Raw genomic sequence first — 23,315 nt, 5'->3', positions numbered from 1 at the left:
AGTTGGAAACTCCTGACTTAGGCAGTGCCTATAGTGCTGTCGATGGCGTCGGCGACAGACGTCAGCCGTCGCCATCGCCACCGGCAAAAGTTATGTTTCGCCGGGCGGCGGTGGCGCGGGATTCCGGCAATTTGATTTGTTCAATGGCCGTCACGTGACGCGACAGCCCTTGAAATATCTAATTTTGCCGGCTTCCAGTTTTCGTGACGGCTCCGTCGCTCCGTCGCCGTCGTGCGCACTATAAGCGCACGCGGCGGCGGCAATTATTTGTTTTCGGGCCACGTCGCATCGCCGGCACTATAAGCGCGGCCTTAGACAGTTTCGAAGAACTGAATAGCAGAAATGAATACTGTAGAGATGCACTTTGCTCAATGTGATACTTGAGTTGTTGCAATATTTGTTTATCCATTTGGTTTGTTACAGAGAATCCATGACTGCAATAGATGGTTGTTGACATAATAGTAACATTGCTAAATTGTGCCTTTTGTGTATTAACATGGCAACCAGGCACTTCACCAGTTACTTGTGTGGCTGACAATGTGCATGGGTGCTGGCTTGTTTGGACCCCCACAGAATGGTCGAAATGTAATTGATACCACTGGAAGTGAGCAACTGGCAATAAGGATTTTGGTAATGAGGATGATGGTAATGAGGATGGTGGTAATGAGGATGATGGTAATGAGGATGGTGGTAATGAGGATGGTGGTAATGAGGATGGTGGTAATGAGGATGATGGTAATGAGGATGATGATAATGAGGATGATGGTAATGAGGATGATGGTAATGAGGATGGTGGTAATGAGGATGATGGTAATGAGGATGGTGGTAATGAGGATGGTGGTAATGAGGATGGTGGTAATGAGGATGATGGTAATGAGGATGATGGTAATGAGGATGATGGTAATGAGGATGATGGTAATGAGGATGATGGTAATGAGGATGGTGGTAATGAGGATGGTGGTAATGAGGATGGTGGTAATGAGGATGGTGGTAATGAGGATGGTGGTAATGAGGATGATGGTAATGAGGATGGTGGTAATGAGGATGGTGGTAATGAGGATGATGGTAATGAGGATGGTGGTGGAAACTAGTTGCTGTGGAATAATGTTTTTTTCTTTTTCACTGAACAAAAAATATACAGTATAGTATATGGTATTTTATAGGCATGTGAATTTACTTTTGGGTGTACTACTAATATTAGGAGCACTAGTGCTTACAGAGTGATTGACTATCATAATCCTGACTGACGATCATAATTGTTATCATCACTTCCCTACTGCTCCCGCTATCAGTTGCACCTAGGATAATATTTTTAGCTCCTTCACTGCTAGTACCATCAGACTCACTTCCATCCCCTGCTTGTGCAGTTTGTGCACTACACACACTATCGACACCCTGCTCATCATCCCCCTCCATCTCTGCCTCAGTCCCTCCCTTACCCACCCCTCTTCTCCCCATCACCTAAAATAGAAGAGCTACAGCCTGTTTAGTATCCATTCCCCACCACCAACAACCACCACCAACCCCATTCTTTACCCCCCCTTCTTTGCTAATGTAATTAATTATATGTAACACAGTTTTCCCGCCCCCTCCCCCCCTGGAAGGATCCACTTTTTTGTTACTGTGTGGTGCTGAGGCATCTGTTTGCGTTGTTGTGGAGACCAGAATAGGCTTTTGGATATCATCTTCTTTCTTTCTCTTGGTGCTTGCATCTCCAGAAGTAGTGGGTTCCAAGGAGTACGGAGGTTAGCCTCCCACTATTGCACTCTTTCTTCCACTGCCCAAGGACTGATACTCAGACAGGGGTATATTCTGAACAGGGTCTTTATTGGGTGGCATACACTGCAGATCTTCTCACAGCGATGCAAGGTCTCAGAGGCTCCATACCTCTGGATGGTGCTTTGCCCCTGGTAGTATAGGGCAACACTCTGGCTGAGTCTGATGTTCCCTCAGTCCAAAGACTGAAGGTGGGCATGCTCATCCTGCCATAGGAGAGACTGACAGCCCGCTGCTTCATCTCTCTGCCAGAGCAGGATCAGGACTCCTCTCTCTTCAAGAGCAGAAGCAGGACTAATATACACTTCTCACAGCTACTAGCATATGCCACAAAGTTCTAAAGCAAATATAGTTTAGATAATGTCAAATATTTCATATTGCTATTGAACAAAAAATAGGAAGTGAAATAGGATAGTCAGATTGTTTACTTTTTTTGTCAAAATTTACATTTGTTTGTTAAAAAGACCAGTCATTACTTTGTGAGGCTTTACTGTAAAAAAACACACCACTCAAAATTACCACCTAACGTCATTATACTGACAGCAATAACATTCTTGTTTCTTTTCGTTAGGCATTCTGTGAAGAACCACATTTAATTGTGGATGGCGTTAGTTTATTTGACATTTGCCAAAGTAAACTAGGTAAGTATCATTTTATATTCTATAGACATTTCAACTTGAGGAGTATCGTGCAAACAATAACAATATAGCCATGACGTTACCTCCCTCTAAGAATGAAATGGCTTTAGTAGGGCAAAGAGTCACCCACATCACCTCAAATAACAGCTTTTCTCTTTAAATCCTCCATAAATCCACCTGTCTAAACTCTAATTAATTAAGACATAGAAAATGGTGGAAAAGACCACTGCTTTATTAAATAAACCATATTAAACACAATGCAAGGTAAGTTGATGGTCCTCTTACCAGATATAAAACCATTACCACAAAGTTGTAAAACAAAAATCCTGCCAGACAGGCGATAGCAAACTTGGGCATAAGGCCAAGAATCAAGGCTAGATAGCCAGGGCTGCTGACCCAGCCTAGCTCCAACTCTTTCATCAGGTAGAGATGGGCAGTCGAATGTGTGAAAATTCGATCAGTGAACTATTCAGCGAGTTTTAGGCAAGTTTTGATTCCCAGATTAATATTATATATTCCCACCCACCCTCTCTCTCCCCATCTCCGAAAACGAGCCATATTCATGGCGAAGTCGAATGTCTGTGAACAAATGTGCACAACCCTACCAGCCTACAACCAACATGCCTGAGAATAAGGTTCCAAGCATACAGTAGTTAGACAATTAATTTGTCTTTTTTCTTCTTCACCTCTTCCGAATTTTTTTAATATTATGCAATAGGCTCCAAAAAGCCTTCATAAATGATCACACAGGAAAGGTAGGTGTTATGCTAATGTAGGACTAAAATAACTGCCCTCCACACAAAGCAGGTACACTGGCGACACACTTTATTCGAGCTTGGCTAGTCCCACGAATTCGGGTATACCCGGGTGTATTGAGGTTTGTGACTGTTTTCTGCCCGAGTGCATTGAGTTATTTTCCAAGCAGGGATTGAAGCATTTTATTCCCGCTGGCTGCAATACTGCACAGTATATATATATAAACTGCATTACAATTCATGAATTTATGCCATCTGGTAGACACGCGAAGCATTGCAGCCTATTAAATCCTAATCATTATCATTTAACAGATCAGCCGCCCATCAGCCAGGCATGAACCCAGGCTGGGAAGGCAAATGCAACGGGGCTTGTCAGAGGTTAGGAGTGGCGCATTCCAGGTATCTGCCAGGTACATACCGGGTATATGCTCGAATAAAGTGTGTCGGTGCAGTACTTTATGTGACCTATTGCCTATTCACCGTTCCAATACTAACCGAATGTTAGCCCTACCTCTACACCTCCAGAGGCTCACATGCCATCCAACTTCCCCATGAGTCATGTCCATACCTCCGTGATTCATTTTCTAATTTGCTGCCATTTGGTAAAGAAAATAATTATTTAAAAAACATGAATATCATTATGTGGCCCAATCATTATTTCAGTCTGTATTAAATGGCACATAAAGAATCAATATAAGAACATAACTGGAATATGAGTAACCAGTAAGATAAGTAATAGGTGGTCTTAGGTTACTTTCTGAATACAACTAGAACCTTAGCAGAGACCTGAACACAAGCAAGACCAGAACATATTGTGTACATTATATTGTGTATCTGTTGTTATTTCAACCTGCAGGTGATTGCTGGGTTTTATCTACCATCGGATCTATTACACTAAAACAGAACTTTCTGAGGAATATTATGCCATTAAACCAAGGATATTCTACAAAATATGCTGGAATCTTCCATTTCAGGGTATGATAGATTTATTGTTATTATTGTTGATATTAAGGTGCTTTGGTAATTGTTAACACAACAAGACATATATTAATTTTCTTAGACTTTAATAGAATTTAAATAGATGAATGGGGGAGACTGATTTGGAAGCAGTTATTCTAGCTACAGTCCTTGGAATTGGGGTGAAAATGAAGAAGAAAAGTCAAAGGCAGATAAATCAGTTATGAAGAGGTTACCATGAGGGAGGTGATGATGGCGGAGATAGAGGAGAACCTAACGGACTTACTAGATGTTTGGATCATGAATAATTTGTTATGTTCAATGCAATGGTGTTTTATGTAAGATAAATGATAAGGAGACATATTCCAAATGCTACACAAAATTGGTAGGATTAGTATTATATACCACATAAAATTAAGGAAAAGAACAATAACAAGATGAGAAATGAAATGTGTTTGGCTAATTACTATTTGTACGTAAAACGTCTGTGTACAAAGAACATAACTTGTGGTTGATCTGCAGTACTGTAATCCTTTTCACCCCATAAATATAGAAAACTAGATTCCTCCACTGGTGGGTTTGTGTCCAGCAGACCACTTTCTGACCACCCTGTATGCATTTTGAGCACAATGCAAAATGGTCTCGCATATAACATCAATCATTTAGTCTAAAAAGTTTATAGCCATCTCAGAATTAATTAATTAATTAAAAACAGATACTTTAATAATTGAATTAAAATATATTACACCAAGTAGCTTCTCTTGTGACTATTTTTGTAAACCTATTTCCCAATCACTTATTAAGAATGGTTCTGCTGAATGGTTGAAAAGTACCTTGACACTGATGCCAACAGGTATAACTTAACGACAAAACACCAATTTTGCTTTGCCTGGTACAGAGTTAATGGGCGCCAATTTAACTCCATGTCATCGTGAGATTTTAATCCACTCCATGTTTTCTAACTCTTAACCCAATGCATTATGGTTCTAAACAGTCCTACATTTCTATGCAAAATAGAAACTTGTAAAACAAAGACGGGAGCTCATGGCATGGAAGTATGAAAGTAATACTGTAATCACCACTGTTTGATTAATACCCACGCGGAGCTACAGTAGAACATTTCTTACCCAGGATGCTTTGCACAATTAGCTTTGCTTTATGATTGGAAAAAAAAATCTTTTTTTAACTTGTATCCTTCTCTTTTTTTAGTTCTGGCATTTCGGAGAATGGGTGGACGTTGTGATCGACGATAAGCTGCCATTTATAGATGGGGAGTACTTGTGTGTCCAGCCGCGCAGTAACAATGAATTTTGGCCTTGTCTACTGGAAAAAGCATATGCAAAGTAATTTCTTTTATTGCATTTCGTCCTATAGAAAGCTTAAATAACATCCGTTTTAAATAAAAAAAACTATTTACTAAACAAAGGCCCAGATCCACAAATCTCAGTTAAATCAGGGCTTATTACGTGATGTTACCTAAAACAAGAATGATCAGTATGTCCCCTGAGTTATCATGGTATCCTCATAGCTACTTATATGCACAGACAACATCCACCCTACATGTCATTAGTGTAGGCATGCTGTAGTAGCAGCAGTAGCTTTGTTGTATGTGTGAAGAAGCGAAAAGCTGCAGTATAGTCAATTTTGAATCAGGCATGTGTTGGAAGCTTGCCTAGCTAAAGTGTGATTAGGATTATAGCTGAGAATTGTGGCACCTGTCACATATTTGCTTTTAGGAATATCTGCACAAACTCGTTTTCACCAGCACTCATAGGTATAGGCTTAACATCACGTTGTTGTAGCATAACATTGCAGAAATGTGATGTTAAGTTTGTCTTAACGAAGCTCTGATTCAGACCCTGAAATAGATCTATAGAACAGGTTGAGAAAGAGAGGAGGTGGAAATCGTATTATGTTAGTTTAATCATGCTAATGGTGATGTTACATCCAACCAGTCCCTATAAAACTTCTATTTATAGGGTACTAGCTGATATACCCGCGTTGCCCGTGATTGAATTTTCCCGCTCCCCCTTTCTCCGCTCCCCCCTCTCTCTCCGCTCCTCCTCTCTCTCTCTCTCTGCCCATTGCCCTCTCTCTCTCCACCTTTCCCTCTCCCCCCCTTTCCCTATCCCCCCTTCCCCTTTCTCCCCCCTGTCTGTTTCTCCCCCGTTGACAGCAATCTGGGCACCCCATGCACATGAATGTGGCCCCCTCGCATTCACAGCTCCGCCCCCCCCCCTTCACACCTCTGTCCCCCCCCTTCACATCAGTGATTCCCCCCCCCCCTCTTGACAGGTCTGTTGCCCCCCCCCCGTTCACAGCTCCGTTCCCCCCTTCACAGCTGTGTTCCACCCCCCGCGTTCACATGTGCGATTCCCACCCCTTTACAGCTCCATTCCCTCCATTCAGAGCTCTGATTTCCCCCCCTCGGTCATGGCCCAGCAGCCCCCCCATTACATCTCCAATTCCCCCCCCCCCCCATTCAGAGCTTAGTGAGTTGTGGGTGAGTGGGTGGGTGGGTGAGTGGGTGGGTGGGTGAGTGGGTTAGTGACTGGGTGGGTGGGTTAGTGACTCTAGTGACTGGGTGGGCGGGTTAGTGACTCTAGTGACTGGGTGGGCGGGTTAGTGACTCTAGTGACTGGGTGGGTTAGTAACTTTTAGTGACTGGGTGGGTGGGTTAGTGACTGTGTTATAGTTACTGGGTTTAGTGACTGGGTGGGTGGGTTATCGCTCACCCCCCTGCCTCTCTCCCCCCTGCAACCCCCCACGCATCTCTCCCCCCCATGCATCTCCCCCCCCCCCTCTGTCCCCCATACCCGGGGGAGCGGGCTCTGGGGGGGAGCCGGGGAAGGTAGAGCCAGAGAGAGCTGGGGGAGTGGGCTCTGGGGGGGAGAGCCGGGGAAGGGAGAGCACCGGGGAAGGGAGAGCTGGGGTAGTGGGCTCAAAGGCGCGTTGGGTGGAGTGTGTGAGGCGGCGGGCCTCGTGGCTCTCACGCAGTGTGAGGAGGCTATGAGGGTGAGGGCGTGTGTATTTGTGTTTGTGACATCACCCCACCCCGCAGGCCAATCACAGCGTGAGCTGCCACCAACCAAGGAGCAACCGCACAAACCCACACACAAACAATTTTTCAGTTTTATATATATAGATGGATGGGAGAATGCCAAGTATAGCTACGACTTAACTAACATAACGTTAAGTCCTTCGTTAACCTTAGCAGACTTAAGTGGATAGGTGATACAATGATAATACTTCTTTTGCATGTAATTTTGCATGTACTTTGCGTTCGGGAGACCAGACAAGACCAATGCAATTAAAAGTCCATTCATTCCATGTGTGCTGAAAAATACAGCTTATAGTAAATGCACTAGTAAGTTCTACAACGGCTGCTATTCTCATTGTGGATATTCCATACCTTATTAATTTGTAAATCACCAGCTTTATCTTGTTAATGTATATTTAGTCTCATTTCTAGGGTATGCAGTGCAGCATGATCTTTTCTCTCCCTAATGTGTTCTTGACCTGATTTTCAGGATAAAATGTATCACTCATGTGTGATTACATGTACTGATGTGTTCACAAGGTTGCAGCAGACAAACAAAACAAGCAACAAGCAGACTGGAATAAAGTGTGCACATAACTACTTTATCTTTGCATTACTATTTTTGCAAGGTTTTTGCTCAAATTTCACAAAGATACGAAAATTTGTTCCAAAGTTTGTTACAGTTCAAAACAAATGATGAATTTTCCAGCAGGTTGACTCGAACTTCAAATTGAACTTCAGATCTGCGAAGTTCAGATTTCAAGCCCGCTACCGTGTCCATCCTTAAAAAATACTGATACAACATAAAAATAGATTTTTCCCATTTCCCAGAATTCCACGGATTGTTCAGACCAAAATCTGTCTGCGGATTGGATACTAAAAAAACAAGCGGATTAATTAAAATCCATCATTTAATACAATCCGTAAGGCGGACTTTCATTTTGTAGTCCGAGTCTGTCGTCTCTCTGAGTCTGTCGTCTCTCAGAGTGAGCGGTGTGATCACATTGCCTTAATGCATTGATCGCGCCCTTAGGCCACGTGGGCAAGCGCAACAGCAGACGGGGACTTGTGTTGCGCGAGGAATCAGTTGAAACGGATTTCTTGGCGCGACGGGCAGGTCATGTGAGCGGTTTGCCGAAAGAGGGCGAACCAGCTCCGTGAATCACTGATACGCCCCTAGACACGCCCCCCCAACGGCGGGTCTAGCATGTCCGAAATACGCACCCACTTCATGCGGGTGATGTCACGGACGTGCACGCCTCCGCGTGGGTGAAGGATATATGGACTCAGTCTGAGTCTCTCTGAGTGTCTCTCTCCTGTTTTAAATAATTGTTTCTTGATTACTGCTCCTGAGGGACGAAAACATTTTAGTTACTACAAATGTAACTTAATCTGGCTAGGAAAAAGGATCATGACAGAGCCAAGGTGGATGATACAGTGGGGGTATTCATTAAGCTGTGATAGTGCTGATCGTGGCACTATCTCATGGAAACTTTGTTTAAGTCTATGGAGTATCCGTGTGATCAGTAATATATATATATATATACTAGCTGAGAGACCCGGCGTTGCCCGGGATGTAAGTGCGTAATAGGTAGTATTATTTATAAATGGTGGAACAATAGGTCACTATTTGTTGTAAAGGTTGGATAATAATGTTGAAAAGAAAGATGGAATAAAATGTAATACGATATGGGGGGGGAAAGGGGAGTGTGGGGGGGGGAAAGGGGGGTGGAGGGGCAAAGGGGGGTGGGGGGGAAAGGGGAGTGGGGGGGAAGGGGAGTGGGGGTGGGGAAAGGGGAGTGGGGGGGAAGGGGAGTGGGGGCGGGGAAAGGAGAGTGTGGGGGGGGGAAGGAGAGTGTGTGGGGGGGGAAAGGAGAGTGTGGGGGGGGAAGGAGAGTGTGGGGGGGAAAGGAGAGAGTGGGGGGAAAAGGGGAGTGGGGGGGGGGAAGGGGAGTGGGGGGGAAATGGCAGTGGGGGGGAAAGGGGAGTGGGGGGGAAAGGGCAGTGGGGGGGGGGAAAGGGGAGTGGGGGGGGGAAGGGAGTGGGGGGGAAGGGGACTGGGGGGGGGAAAGGGGAGTGGGGGGGGAAAGGGGAGTGGGGGGGAAAGGGGAGTGGGGGGGGATAGGGGAGTGGGGGGGAAAGGGGAGTGGGGGGGGATAGGGGAGTGGGGGGGAAAGGGGAGTGGGGGTGAAAGGGAAGTGGGGGGGAAAGGGGAGTGGGGGGGGATAGGGGAGTGGGGGGGGAAGGGGAGTGGGGGGGGTAGGGGAGTGGGGGGGAAAGGGGAGTGGGGGGGAAAGGGAAGTGGGGGGGAAGGGGAGTGGGGGGGAAAGGGGAGTGGGGGGGATAGGGGAGTGGGGGGGAAAGGGGAGTGGGGGGTGGATAGGGGAGTGGGGGGGAAAGGGGAGTGGGGGGGAAAGGGGAGTGGGGGGAAAGGGGAGTGGGGGGGATAGGGGAGTGGGGGGAAAGGGGAGTGGGGGGGGAAAGGGGAGTGGGGGGGAAAGGGGAGTGGGGGGGAAAGGGGAGTTGGGGGGGAAAGGGGAGTGGGGAGGGGAAGGGGAGTGGGGGGGGAAGGGGAGTGGGGTAGGGGTGAAAGGTGAGTGGGGGAGGGGGGAAAGGTGAGTGGGGGAGGGGGGAAAGGTGAGTGGGGGAGGGGGGAAAGGTGAGTGGGGGAGGGGGGAAAGGTGAGTAGGGGAGGGGGGAAAGGGGAGTGGGGGAGGGAGGAAAGGGGAGTGGGGGAGGGGGGAAAGGAGAGTGGGGAAAGGTGGTGGAGAGCAGGGGGCATATGTATTGTCATAATGTATGTATCCGCATGCCCCCCGTCTGGGCATCCGTCCCCCCTGCTGGCTCGGCGGCTGACCGCTCCCCCTTCTTGGTTCCCCGATGACTCGGGGCTTGCTCTTCGCCCCACCGTTCCCCGTGACTCGGGGCTGGCCCCACCGTTCCCCGTGACTCGGGGCTGGCCCCCCCGTTCCCCGTGACTTGGGGCTCGCTCCCCCATTCCCCGTGACTCGCCCGTTCCCCCCGACGCGCTCTCCCCCCCCCCGACGCACTCTCCCCCCCCTCCCACCCGGGCGATCGCTTGGTCCACCGATGTGCCGCCCGGCTGACTGAGGCGCGTGCAGCTGGCGGCAGGAAGCGCCCTGTGTGGGCCTGGGGCCTGTGTGTTCCTGTGTGTTCCTGGGGCCTGAGGCACGAGGCTGCGCGGCTGAAATAGGTGAGTCACTGGCGCCATAAGCTGAGGCGGGACACGCAGTGGTGTGACTTACCTGGGCGGGAGGAGGGGGAGATAGCGCCGGGGAGGTAAGGGAACGTTGGCGGCTGGTGTAGGAGGGCCTCACTTCCCCTCCGTCCGGAGCCGGTGCAGGGTGGCGCACGTGATGGGGGGGACGGTGGGGGGACGGGATAGAGGGGGAGTGTGTGTGTGTGTGTGTGTGTCTGTGTGTCTCCTTTGGGCCGTCACTCCGCCTCGGGCCAATGAGAGGTGTGCGGGGGCGGGCGGCCCAAGGCAGCAATCTCATTGGCCTGAGGGACAGAGGCTATGCAGACAAACAGACAGTGCTTTCACAAATATATAGTAGATATGTATATTGTATGTGTATATATACCAATATACAGTACAGTATATATATATATATATATATATATATATATATATATATATATATATATATATATATATATACATATATATATATATATATACATATATATATTATATATATATATAATATGTTAATCAATTTCTGACTGGTAACAGTCTCTGGAGGTTAGGTGGCACCTCCCCCCAGAGCTCACCCCTCCCACCTTTTTAACTTGGGAGGTTCTGGCAACTTGCTGAAATGGACAGGACTCACTGCAGTTCCTTCCCCTCATACAGAGGTAAAAGGAAGGGTTCACAGTTTTAGTGTTAGGACCTGCATTTTTGGTTTACCTTGACATTGGTATGCAGGCTTACGACGCTTTGGCCAAAGGGTTTAACTAAACAAAACAAGAATTACTATTATTATTCAAGTATTTAAACTTTATACTCATTACCATATATGTTTTGTCAATTTGATGTAGCATTGGGCACCCGTGTCTTCTGTTGTACGTATACATTTGCCACGCTCAGTGGCACTCATTTTGGCATAAATATATATTCATGATGTGGCGGATGTAGGCGTTTGAGCTATCTGGGAATGTGTGTTAATATATATATATATATATATATATATATATATATATATTATATATATATATATATATATATATATATATATATATATATACATACACACAGTATATAGTATTATACATTATGTATATATATATATATATATATATATATATATATATATATATAAAATATGCTTTGAAGCTGTTTTACAATCTTGAAGAAGACTTTAGTCTCATGAATTTGAATGTGGTTGAACTGGTTTCCAGGATCGGGAAGATTACTTTGCAGTAACAAAACCAGGTGTGTGAAACTGAACCATAAATTCCAAAAATAAATACAAAACCTTTATGATTTTTAGAACCAAATCCAAAATGTAATTAGAAAGAAAACCAAAAAAACAGGATTTGGGGCCATAACTTTAATGTCTCTTTAATATAAAAAATGAAATGTTTTTCTTGAGTTTTTAAGGATTTATATTTATTTGATCATTCTTGCTTTCTTGTAAAACAAAGATGTATTTTAATTATAGCATGTGACTAAAACATTTTTTTTATAATATACCAAACCAAATTATTTAGAACCAAAACCAGAACACCCGGCCAAGTGCACATCTCTACTTTACAGGATATTGAAAATGGGTCATTGTTAGAGATGAGAATCCGTCCAAAATCCGTTTCCCGTATTTCCCCCCCTGCTCCATTTTGCGGTGTAAAATCCGCAAACGGAATATGTGGGTCGTTGACGGATTTGTAGAATCCAATACGCGGATTCAGCAATCTGTGGTGGATTCTTAAGGACCTGCCACTGGATTCCTGAATCCTCGGATTAGATTCTACAAATCCATCCATGGGTCGCGGAGTTTATTGGTAATAATAATAAAAAATCCGCAAAATGTGAATCGGCCTTTTTGAGATTGATCCGCTGAAATCCGCGGATCAAAGGAACCGGCCGATTCGCTGTGGATCCAAATTAGCCAAAAAAATGTACCCATCTCTAGTTGTGACTATTGTTTAATTTGTTTATTTTTTATTTATAAAATATTTTTCCAGGAAGTAATACAAGTAAGCCCTGGCCTGAAGAACAGGGCATTACTGGCCAATAATGCCCTGGCTGGAAGAGTTGAAGGCCCGAGGCGAAGCCGAGGGACTTTAACCCAGCCAGGGCATTATTAGCCAGTAATGCCCTGTTCTGAGGGGATTATTACTATTATATGCTAAATGTCGGCTTATTTCATAAATAATAGACACTTTTGTATAGTTATATAGATTTGTTTATTAAAATAAAATGGTAAATACATGAAACCACCTCTATATACGCTTACACTGCAGCTATCTATATCCACACACTGCCGCCCCCTGTGTGTACACACACACACACACACACACACACACAGACACACAGCAGCTCAACACACACAAACTGCTGCAACACACACACACACACAACAGCACACCACACACACAAGCACACCACACACACACACTGGAGCTCTATACACATACAAACACACACACACACACTGCAGCCACAATCAAAAATGCAGGCACTTACTAAACTTTGCACTCTCCCCCCCCCCCCCACCTCTACTCACAACACAGCACAACACAGCACCTCTACACACACCCCACACACACAACACTGCACCTCTATACACACAACACACACACACAACACTGCACCTCTATACACAGCACCTCTACACACACACACACACACACAAACTGCTTCTACACCCATAAACACTGCTACTGACATACACACACAGCACTTCTACACAGATATACAACACAACAGCAGCACACACAAACTGCAGCCACAAAGAAACTGCAGACAGCCACTTACTTCTTTGCAGACACCATCTCTCCCCCCCCCCAATCAACTGAATCTGCTCAGAAAATCTGTTAGCTCGGGAGGGGGAGGAGTCAACCCGGGGCTGATAAGTCCTGACCAATCCCCTGCCCTGTCTCAGAGTGTCAAGGATTGAACTTCGGCTGAAGTGGATCCCAGTGGCAGGAACAGCAGGGAGCGAAGTAGGGGTCACAAGCAGAGATCCAAGGCAGGCGGCAGGTAGCGAAGTCCGGTAACAAGCAGGGGTCCGAGGCAGGCGGCAGGTAGCGAAGTCAGGAAACAAGCAGAGGTCGGCAACGAGGAAACTGGAACAGGATGATAGCAAAAGCTAACACAGCAGTAAACACAAGAACCTTGCAGGTGCTAAGGAACCAGTATAAACAGGCAAGGAGGAACAGGAAAGGGAGGTGTATATAGGCAGGCTGAGAGGTGGAGCACAGGTGCAGAGGTGTCAGGTAACAGGTTCTGGAATGTTCCTAGTTTAGCAGCAGCAATCCCGGTGGACAAGTTTAGGTACTGCAGGCTATAACAAGACAGAGTGGCAGCAGTCCCGGTGGCTAAGCATAGGTACAGCAGGCTAGAGAATATGACACAGAGCTTTTATTTCATTCAACCCAATCCCCTGCCCTGTCTCAGCTGTTCTGAAAGCTGATTGGCTGGTAATAAACCCATTGAAAACTGCACTTTTCAAGCTGCTAAATTCCGGGCATTACTGATTGGATAATGCCCAGAATTTTAACCAATCAGAGAGCAGGGTTTTCAATAATGCCCTGAATTTTACTGCTTTAGCCTATAATATATATTATAGGCGTATGTAACAGTTACAGACTAGATTAAAATGTGAGACAGCTTCAGTTTTGAAAGAACTTAGACTGGTGGCGGCTGTGAGGGTCTCTGGTAGATTGTTCCAGTTGTGGAGTGCACGGTAAGAGAAGGAGGAGCGGCCGGAATTTTTTTTTGAGCTTTGGGACCATGAACAGTCTTTTGGAGTCAGATCTCAGATGATAAGTGCTGCATGTGGTAGAGGTTAGGAGCTTGTTCAGATAGATGGGTAGCTTGCCCAGAATGCATTTGAAGGCAAGACAGAAAACATGAACTTTGTGCCTAGACTCAAGGGATAGCCAACTTAGTTCTTTGAACATTTTGCAGTGAAGTGACTTATTGTATACATTGGAGGACAATGTGGCATATTGAGCTGTATATAAAACAGAGAAAGGTTTTCTCAGCTGCCTGAGTTGTAGACAATGTCTAGTTTGCGAAGGTGAGTTTGGGGTGCTGTACCATATACTATGTCCCCATAGTCTATAATTGGCATTAGCATCTGCTGTGTAATGCGCTTTTCTGACCAGCAGTCTTAGGGAGGAAGTATTCCTTTAAAGTACAACTTCTTTGGCATAGGTTTTGGATGTCAGGGTATCAATGTGCAACCCACATGTTAAAGTCAAACCATATGCCTAGATATTTAAAACTAGTGAAAGGGGCTATACTTGTGTTATTGTTGGTTCTGATCTGTAGCTCTGTCATTGGTAGCTTTAGAAATGTAGCCTTGGTCCCAAAACCATTGTTACAGTCTTGGCAGTGTTTAAAAACCATTTGTTCTGAGAAATCCAATGTTAAAGTCTTGAAAAATCAGATTGAATTATGTGTCCAAGGTCAGAGAGGGTAGGGCTGTGGGCATAGATTGTGTCATCCGCAAACATGTACATTGAAGCTCCCTTACAAGCTGTGGGTAATTGGTGAAGACTGAAAAGAGTAGGGCCCTCAGAGCATACTGTATCTTTCAGGGGTTGGAGTTAGAGCCTGAGATAAACACATGTTTGGATATACTCAACAGGTAGGAGTGAAGCCAATTTAAAGCGTGTTCCCCTATTCCAGAGCACTGCAGCTTGTTTAACTAGATAACATGGTCAACACTATCAAAGGCTTTTGCAAAATCTAGGAATATTGAACTAATAAGGTGTCCCAGTTACATTCCACACTGGATCTCATTGCAAACTTTTTACAGGGTATTTACTGTGGAGTGTTTTGGGTGAAAGCCAGATTGAAGTTGGCTAAGGAAATTCGTCTTGGTACAGTATAGTAGGCGCTTAATTGGGAGTGGACACATTTTCCCATGACTTTGGATAATATTAGGAGAAGGAAAATTGTCCTGTAATTTGAGAGTGTATTTTTGTCTCCACTTTTGAAGATTGGGACACTTTGGCAGTTTTCCAGTTCTTAGGGATTCTCCTATAGACAAAATAGAGTTGATTAGGGAAGCAAATGGTTTGACAATGGCTGACACTGAGTCATAGCAACTTTGATTGCAGTTGGTCAGGTCCACATGGGCTGCTTAGTTGTAATTTGAGGAGCGCTTCTATCATCTTCTCTTCAGATACTGGGACAAATTGAAAATTGTGGGCTGTGTTGGGAGAGAGTGGGGCTATAGGGGTTCTCCCAGATTGAGCTTTATGTTTGTAGTTTGGGTTGCACTTTGCTAAAAGGAAGTAGCACACCCCACAAAGTATTAATTGAATGTGTTTGAAATGTCAGTGGACTTTTTCAGAGTAATATACTGTAATCCTTTTTGATATTAGATGGTTGTTGATGGCTAAAAGACTGGAATACATTGTTGATGATCTTCAGAATTTTACCTGGATTTGATGTATTCAAGTGAAGATTGTCAGAGTAATATTGGGCTTTTGAGTGTCTTGTTTGCCTTGGGCATGTATTCCGCAGGCATCTGTAGTGTCAATTATTTTGTAGCTTTTCCAAAAGGCATCTCATACTGTATATGGTAAAGCACAATAAGGTTGGTTGAACCTATGGAAGGTGGGCCCCCCGTACTCTTATTCTGGGTATTGGAGCATGGGTATCACAGAGTTTTAAGAACTCTGTTTGGAAATAATCAAGTGCAGAATCGGAGTCAGGTATCAAGTTGATTCTGTACCAAGGGCTGTTGGTAAGATCAGCCAGAAACTGTTGTGGGTTGAATTTTCTAAATGTTCTAGTGAGGAGAACTTAAGGGCTTGATTTTGGGTGGTCTGAATTTCCTCACAAAGTGCACTATTGCATGGTCACTGAAAAGGTCAGGTAGGATGCCGAGGATTGGATTCGGTTGGGGCATAGAGGATAGAATCCAGTCTAGAAAAGAATGGTTGGGAAATTTTAGGTTTGTCCGTGTGGGTTTGGAAATTAGTTGGGTTAGGTTTAATTACTTGAATAAAAAATCAAAGAAGCGCACCAAGGATGAAGAGCGTCACTCGCACTCGCATCTAGCAGTCCCCCTCGTTGCCACACCTCCGCATACCTCCCGGCAACACTGACTATATGTACGAAGTACACAGGGCTATACCAGCAGCCAGCTTACAGAGAACCTGTAGGGACTGAGCTAATTCTGCTACGCGTTTCGCACAATACTGTGCTTCATCAGGCAGATGAAGCACAGTATTGTGCGAAACGCGTAGCGGAATTAGCTCAGACTTAACGTTCAGAGAGGAAATTGAGCCAAGAACCTGAGTGATATTAGTCAGGAATTGTATTGGGGCTTTGGGAGGGTAGTAGATGCAAGAAATAAGAATGGGCTTAGAGATGGGCTTAGAGAAGGGAAGGCACATTTTGCCAACTAGGATTTCGAAGAGTGTGGGCTTGGGGGCAATTTAGCAGCGTAAGTTGTAAGGTGTCTTCAATATAAAGTAACACCCCTCCTCCTCTCTTTCCTAGAAATGGAGTATTCCTGAATGGCGATAGTTGCATTGAGAGTTTTAATAGCCATGCTTCTGTGAGAATGATGGCTTTGGGTTAATACAAAAGGCACCATGCCCTTAGTTCATTCAGTTTGGGTAACAGGCTCTGGATATTTATATAGGTGACAGTAAGTCCTTTTTGGAACTTGAAAGAGCATTATAAGGGATATGGGACAGAGTTGAAAAGGGAGGGCCTGAGTCCAGTTCATATAGGCTGCAAAAGAGAGTAACAGTATAAATAAAAATGTGAGTAATTGTTTGCAGGCAGTAAGTTTGTGGTGTTTGACATTAGAATGAGTAGTGGCTGGTGTACTAGATAATACATGGCTTTTGAGTAGTCCAGGGTGTATGATGATATTGAGTGTGGACCAGGAGGGAGTAGTTTGTATTGGAAAGTGAGAGTAACATTTACATGACCCCACAGTAATGCACATTAATCTATATGTATAATTCAGTGGAATATCTAGATTAAAGCATGTACAGTACTATTATTTAACTAGTCAAGGTAAATGGAAGGTAAATCTATTCTTCTTACCATATCATGAAATCCTTTTCAATTCCAGGCTTCTTGGATCATATCAAGCCTTGCACTGGGGTAATCCTGCTGAAGCTTTTGTAAACTTTACAGGTGGATTGGCAATGACTTTTGACTTGAAGAGCAGCCGTATGCAAGCTGATCTGTGGCAGATGGTCAAAGCAGCAAGTCCTGTAGCACTAATGGCATGCACAGTCTCAAATCCGGTAAGGAACACCTTTTACTCCTAGTAAAAGACAAGTTGGAAAAAATCCAGAACCCTAAAAAACACAGTAAGGCCAAGTAAGTTAATACCATGAAATATTGATCTGATGGAAGATTGGGAATTATAACACAAACGCTTCAGTGAGGTCTGATATTGCTCCCATTACTGCTGAATAAGAGGAATGATATTCACTTTGCACTGGTAGCTGTTACTACATGATAAAGGATCTGCCACGTGAACAACCCTTTAAGATTTTCTATCCAGAACACAAGCCTAATTTCACACAAAAACGGCATTCAGTGTTTCACATCAGTTTCGACATTCACTAAACCAATATAAGTACTGTAGGCAAACATTGTAATGCAATGTGTGCAAATGAACATGTACATGAGTAATTATAAAATGAATGACTTTATTCACATGCTGTTTAGTGAACTCCGATACCTGGCGATAAAAGAGTACCACTGCATTGTGCCAATTTGTTCCACCTACCCCAGGCTGGCGTTAGACCTATCCTGTCTATGTATTTAATGTCCACTATATACATAGGCACGATAAGAAAACCTAGATTATTGGGCAGTAGCCCATGAGCTGATAAGGGGTGAATAGTTGCACATACGGATGTTATTCTTTTAGTGGGGTGTTTTTTGCAGGGGTTTGTGTTGAATGTAAATCTCTTTGGTTCCTTGAAGGGGTAAATAATTTTCTGTCGGAGGGTTTTATAAGATATTTTCTACCTCTCCCCAATTGCCTCCTCGGTGTTGATTTATCTGAGAAATCGCCTAGCACAGCTTAAATCTGAGATACAATTAGTATTCCTACCCATTTATGAATAATTCTTCATCAATATAGCAGTAATTGTAAGAAATATCACTGCGATACCATTTCTTACAAGCAGCCATTTTTTTTTATCTCTAACTTTTTAATAAAGTTTTGTAGTTAAACAGTTCAATAAACAAATAGTGTGCATACAGTACATGTCCATGGGTAACAGAGAAACGGGGGGAGGGGATAAAAGAAAGAAAAGGATAATAGTGGAGGAAGGAAGGGGTGATGAACACAGAGGCTATTACATTCACATAGAATATAGATATTCATTGTTATACATTTATGACTTTTAGGACATATGGTATTACTGCGCACACTCGGATATATATACACATTTTAAGTTATGGTAGGTGAAAAAGGCGACACGACACCTCCACAGTATGGCATGGCTATATATATATATTGAATATATTTGTAATTATTGAAGGATTGGGGGAATGCAGAGTGTGCAAAAAGTCCTCCAGCAGAGGAAATCCCCAGAAATGTCCTATATAGTATTTTTAATGACAATAATTAATATTACCCCCCTGAATGCAAGAAACCTGAATGATGCTAACTCAGCAGTAGTATTTATTGATTGTGTGTGAGATGCAGTTACAGATGCAGCGGCCGTTATTTTACGGCATGACAGCGCCGTTTTCGTGTGCGCTGCTGTACTCCACGCGGCATTAACGCGGCCAATCGCCCCCGGCACACGTGTTTATCGCGGTTGCTTTGTTTGAATTTTATGGATTGTGTGCAATTAAATGCAATGAAATGAATGAATTGTAATGTGTACAGTACTGTGCTACTGTGTCAATTTCAGGTGTTTAAAAACCAGAACACTAAAATGCCATTTTATGCGCTTGCCTGCACTTGCGTCTTAAGGCGGTAAGTTTGGAAGAAATCCTGCGCCATGGCATGGGTATTCCGAGGTATAAACCGCGTGATTTCGTAAAATGATCGCCGCTGCATCTCTACATATTCGTAAGGATAATGATAATGATGTGTTTAATGTTGGATAAAGGTATACTCATCTCTGAATAGATGAGTGATAAATGCAGAAAACAATTACATAATATTTCTTTATTTATAATGTGGTAATTAAAAAATCAACAAAAAACTCAGTTCAAAAAGGAAAAAGTGCTCTTTTTGGACAGCGAATCAAAGTATGTGTCCTCCCCAGAGTGACAGCCAGATGGAGGAATAATAATCAACCCTGAGATGACTTCAGTAGATAAGACAGCCACTAATGTGCAGACATGTCATATCAGTTTCCTTTCAGTGTTATAGGGCTGTATAATAGATCTAACCAGAGTGAATGCTGGTTCTATTATTGAGCCTAATTGCCTTCAATGTGGACATAAGATGCAGATAGCCAGATACAATGTACTATTCATCAGTAGCAAATCATTGCCACATTGAGTACACTCTTTATTCCCCAATCTTTCTCAAATTACAAAAGGTCTACAATAGATATATATATATATATATATATATATATATATATATATATATATATATATATATATATATATATATATAACGGGTATTCCCCCACCCACTCGCAGATAATACTGTGGAAGTGTAGGAACATGCAAGTTACTCAGGTGTGGTGCATTACCTGTTGGCTCACAGGAGGGCTGAGCTTCCGCCACGGGGAACCTGGGGTACATACATCTCATAAATCTCTAGGTGCAACGCCTCCACCTGGGAGGGGTCCCAACGGAGTGGGAGGAGGCCCTCACAGGAAACAACCACACAAAGCGAACTAAGGTAAAACAGGACTGGCTTTACTGCATAACCAACTACATCTACATACATCAACACAACAATCATGCGCCACTGCGGACGCTAACCACTCTGGGCGTCACGGCGGACGCTACCACCTGGGCGTCACGGCGGACGCTACCACCTCTGGCGTCACGGCGGACGCTACCACCTCTGGCGTCACGGCGGACGCTACCACCCACAATGTGACCCCACCCTGTGTCCAGTAACCCCCACCCAAATGTCTTGTACTCCCAGAGTCAAATACCACTGTACATGTGTGTGTGTGACTGCGCAGCCACTATGTTTGGTGATAGGCCTGGTTGGTGCACGTGAGTTGCCGGTTACCTGCCCGGGCTCCAGCCACGGGTACCGCGATATCAATCCGCACGATCCGACGTCGTCCTCCACACCGCGTGGGTTGAAAGTCCAGCGCGAACAATGTCTCTCCTTGTGTTAGAGTCTTTGGTGGTGTTCTGAGCCCAGAACCCACCTCGCAGGGTCGCACGGCTTCCGCTCTGTGTCCCTGACTACTTGATCAAATAATGGGGCAGTGTCCCTATCTAGGGCCTGTCCCTAAGCTCCACAAGCTATTAGGTGACTCAGGACCTAGCTGGGACCTTGGGGGCTGCTGGCCTATGCAGAGGGTCACTGACCCCTGCACCCACCTCTTACCCCTAGCTGGTCCGGATCCTGAGTGACTGCGTAGCTGCAAAACCCCGCGAAATGTATCCCCTTGCTAGCAGGGGAATCTGGCCTTCTGATTGGCTCCCTGGCGTCAGGTGTCTCTGCCCCTAAGCACCCTGGGGGCTGGCAGCCTATTATCGCGCTTGCGCGAGCTATCTGGGGCCTCCCGCGCTAGCGGCCTCCTGCGCATGCGCGAGCTCACTGTCATGGCGGCGCCCTGCTCTGCTAGCCGCCGGGCCGGTGGCAACGCGATCGCGGCCTTAGCGACGGCCCGATCGCGTCCCCAGCAACCGGCCTGCTCGCCGCTCGCGTCCCCGGCAACCGCCCGACCGCTTCCCTAGCAACCGGCCGCAACCACGCGCGCAACGGGGAAGAAGGGGTTAGTGCGCGAGGGGGACCTGGCTACATATATATATATATATATATATATATATATATATATATATATATATATATATATATATATATATATATATATATATATATATATATATATATATATATATATATGGAGAAGAGTGACCTAAGCGCAAATATGACAGGGAAAGAAGAAAACACAAGAAAAGATCATAGGGCAGTATATCTATAATTATATGGACTAAAATTGGTAAGATATATGCTTACACAGCTGCGACAAGTAAAAGCATGTAATCCTCTCTGGGACTCGCCACCGTAGCTTTAGGGATCTTGTTGTTGGACTGCTGGATCTCCAGATTCTTCTCCACAAGAAGTCAATTACAGCTGCTGCAGGAGCTCCTTGTCTGGGCACTTCTGTGTCTCTGCGGATGGATCTCACACAAGAGGGGAAGGGGGGGGAGGGAAATAATGGAAGGGAACAAGATATGTGTAAAACCTATTTAATATATAAAAAAACAATAAAATATGACTGATCCACTCACATTGTGTGAGTAAATAGCAAGCAGTTGAGAGTGTTTTGCGAGTCTCTCACACTCGTGTAGATTCGCCGGTTGCCAGTCCTCTCCGCGATCTCCGTTACTTCCGTACCACGTGATCAGCCGTGGCGTGTGACGCGGCTAGTGACGCGGCTCGGCACTCGCGAGATTTGGTGTCTGTCAATACAGTGGAACACTGCCGGAGCTCCTCGCGAATGTCTCTCCACTCAGACCTCCTGGCGTGTCTCTCTCTCTGCTGCAGGTGAAAGCTGGCCCTACGCGTTTCTCCACATCGGGCTTCGTCAGGGGCTGCTAATCAGAGCAATATATATTTAGGTACAGAGTACATGCAATCATGGGTTTACAATCACCCTAATTCTGGTCATGTTTCTGTTTTTTCTCTTTCCCCGAATTGCACCCAATTTAAAGCATTAGATATGTTGAGTGAGTATATTTCTTTGTTTTGTAGCGCATATTTTCTATTTCCATTTTCTAAGTGAATAAAGGTTTGTATATTTTACTAAACGTAGGGATTATGTCGGTAATATACTGTCGCAAGTCAGTGTTTCCATTTCCATCACAAAAAAAACCTTGATTTTTAACTTTAAAGAAAGGTGGGGGATTGTGCTGTTTCCAAAATCTGTCCATCCCACATCTACAGTAGCAGCCAAAAGTATGTGAGATATAAGTTTGTTCAGTGCTTTAGCTGAGGTTGGAGATACCTTACCCAAATCACGTGTCAACGGGTCTCGAGTGAGAGTAAGTGAGTTTATAAATCTAAAGAATCTATCCCAAAGATGTTTAATTTTAGGGCAATATAACCAGGGGGGACAGGGTGGGGTGGGGGTGGGGTGTAGCTGACCCCAGGAATTGAATGAGTTTCCTCTAAAATTGTTTACAGAGTGTCACGTACGGCACACCTGTGAGTACGTGACCTGCATACAGAACAAGGGTTAATACACCGCTCTCTAGATGGCCCTCTTTTCACCTTTGCAAAAGTCCCTCATATGAACAATATCTCCCCTCAATCCGTCCACATATGCTACCTGTCACGAACAGCACACAAGTGGGCACGTGACTTAGATATGCAACTGGGGTTAATACACACAGCTACTCTAGCTAATTCACCTTTCTCTTTCTGCAAGGTACTTTCAATGAGTTAATATTAACACTTTACTAAATTGCAATTATAGTTACATAGTAACATACAGTAGTTACATAGTAGATGAGGTTGAGAAAAGGCATGCGTCCATCAAGTTCAACCCATGCTAAATTTAGACGACAGATACTTTATCCTATACAGTATCTGTACCTAAAGTATATTGATCGAGAGGAAAACAAAAAAAAAACTCCAGTGAAATATCCAATGATGTCTGATAAGGGGGAAAATAAATTCCTTCCTGACTCCAAGAATTGGCAATCAGATGACTCCTGAATCAACATCCTTCCCAAGTTTATTTATTTGGTATATCCCTGTATACTTTACCTTTCTAAAAAGACATCCAACCTTTTTTTGAACAAAT

At 44.4% G+C, this 23,315-nt stretch overlaps 1 protein-coding gene across 1 annotated transcript in view; it reads left to right on the top strand.

The window, feature by feature from the left end:
• LOC142492631 (calpain-13-like) overlaps positions 1–23,315 on the top strand; it is a 93,186-nt gene that overhangs the window by 14,821 nt on the left and 55,050 nt on the right. The window contains exons 3-6 of the mRNA XM_075595455.1: positions 2,348–2,417; positions 4,026–4,144; positions 5,336–5,469; positions 17,459–17,636. Of these exons, the coding sequence (XP_075451570.1) occupies positions 2,348–2,417; positions 4,026–4,144; positions 5,336–5,469; positions 17,459–17,636 (501 nt within the window). The remainder of the gene's footprint in view (positions 1–2,347; positions 2,418–4,025; positions 4,145–5,335; positions 5,470–17,458; positions 17,637–23,315) is intronic.

This window comes from Ascaphus truei, chromosome 4, assembly GCF_040206685.1.
Source record: "Ascaphus truei isolate aAscTru1 chromosome 4, aAscTru1.hap1, whole genome shotgun sequence".
In the NCBI taxonomy this organism is placed as follows: Eukaryota; Metazoa; Chordata; class Amphibia; order Anura; family Ascaphidae; genus Ascaphus; species Ascaphus truei.
The sequence above is the reverse complement of the archived record's forward strand: the minus strand, read 5'-3'. Positions and strand labels throughout refer to the sequence as shown.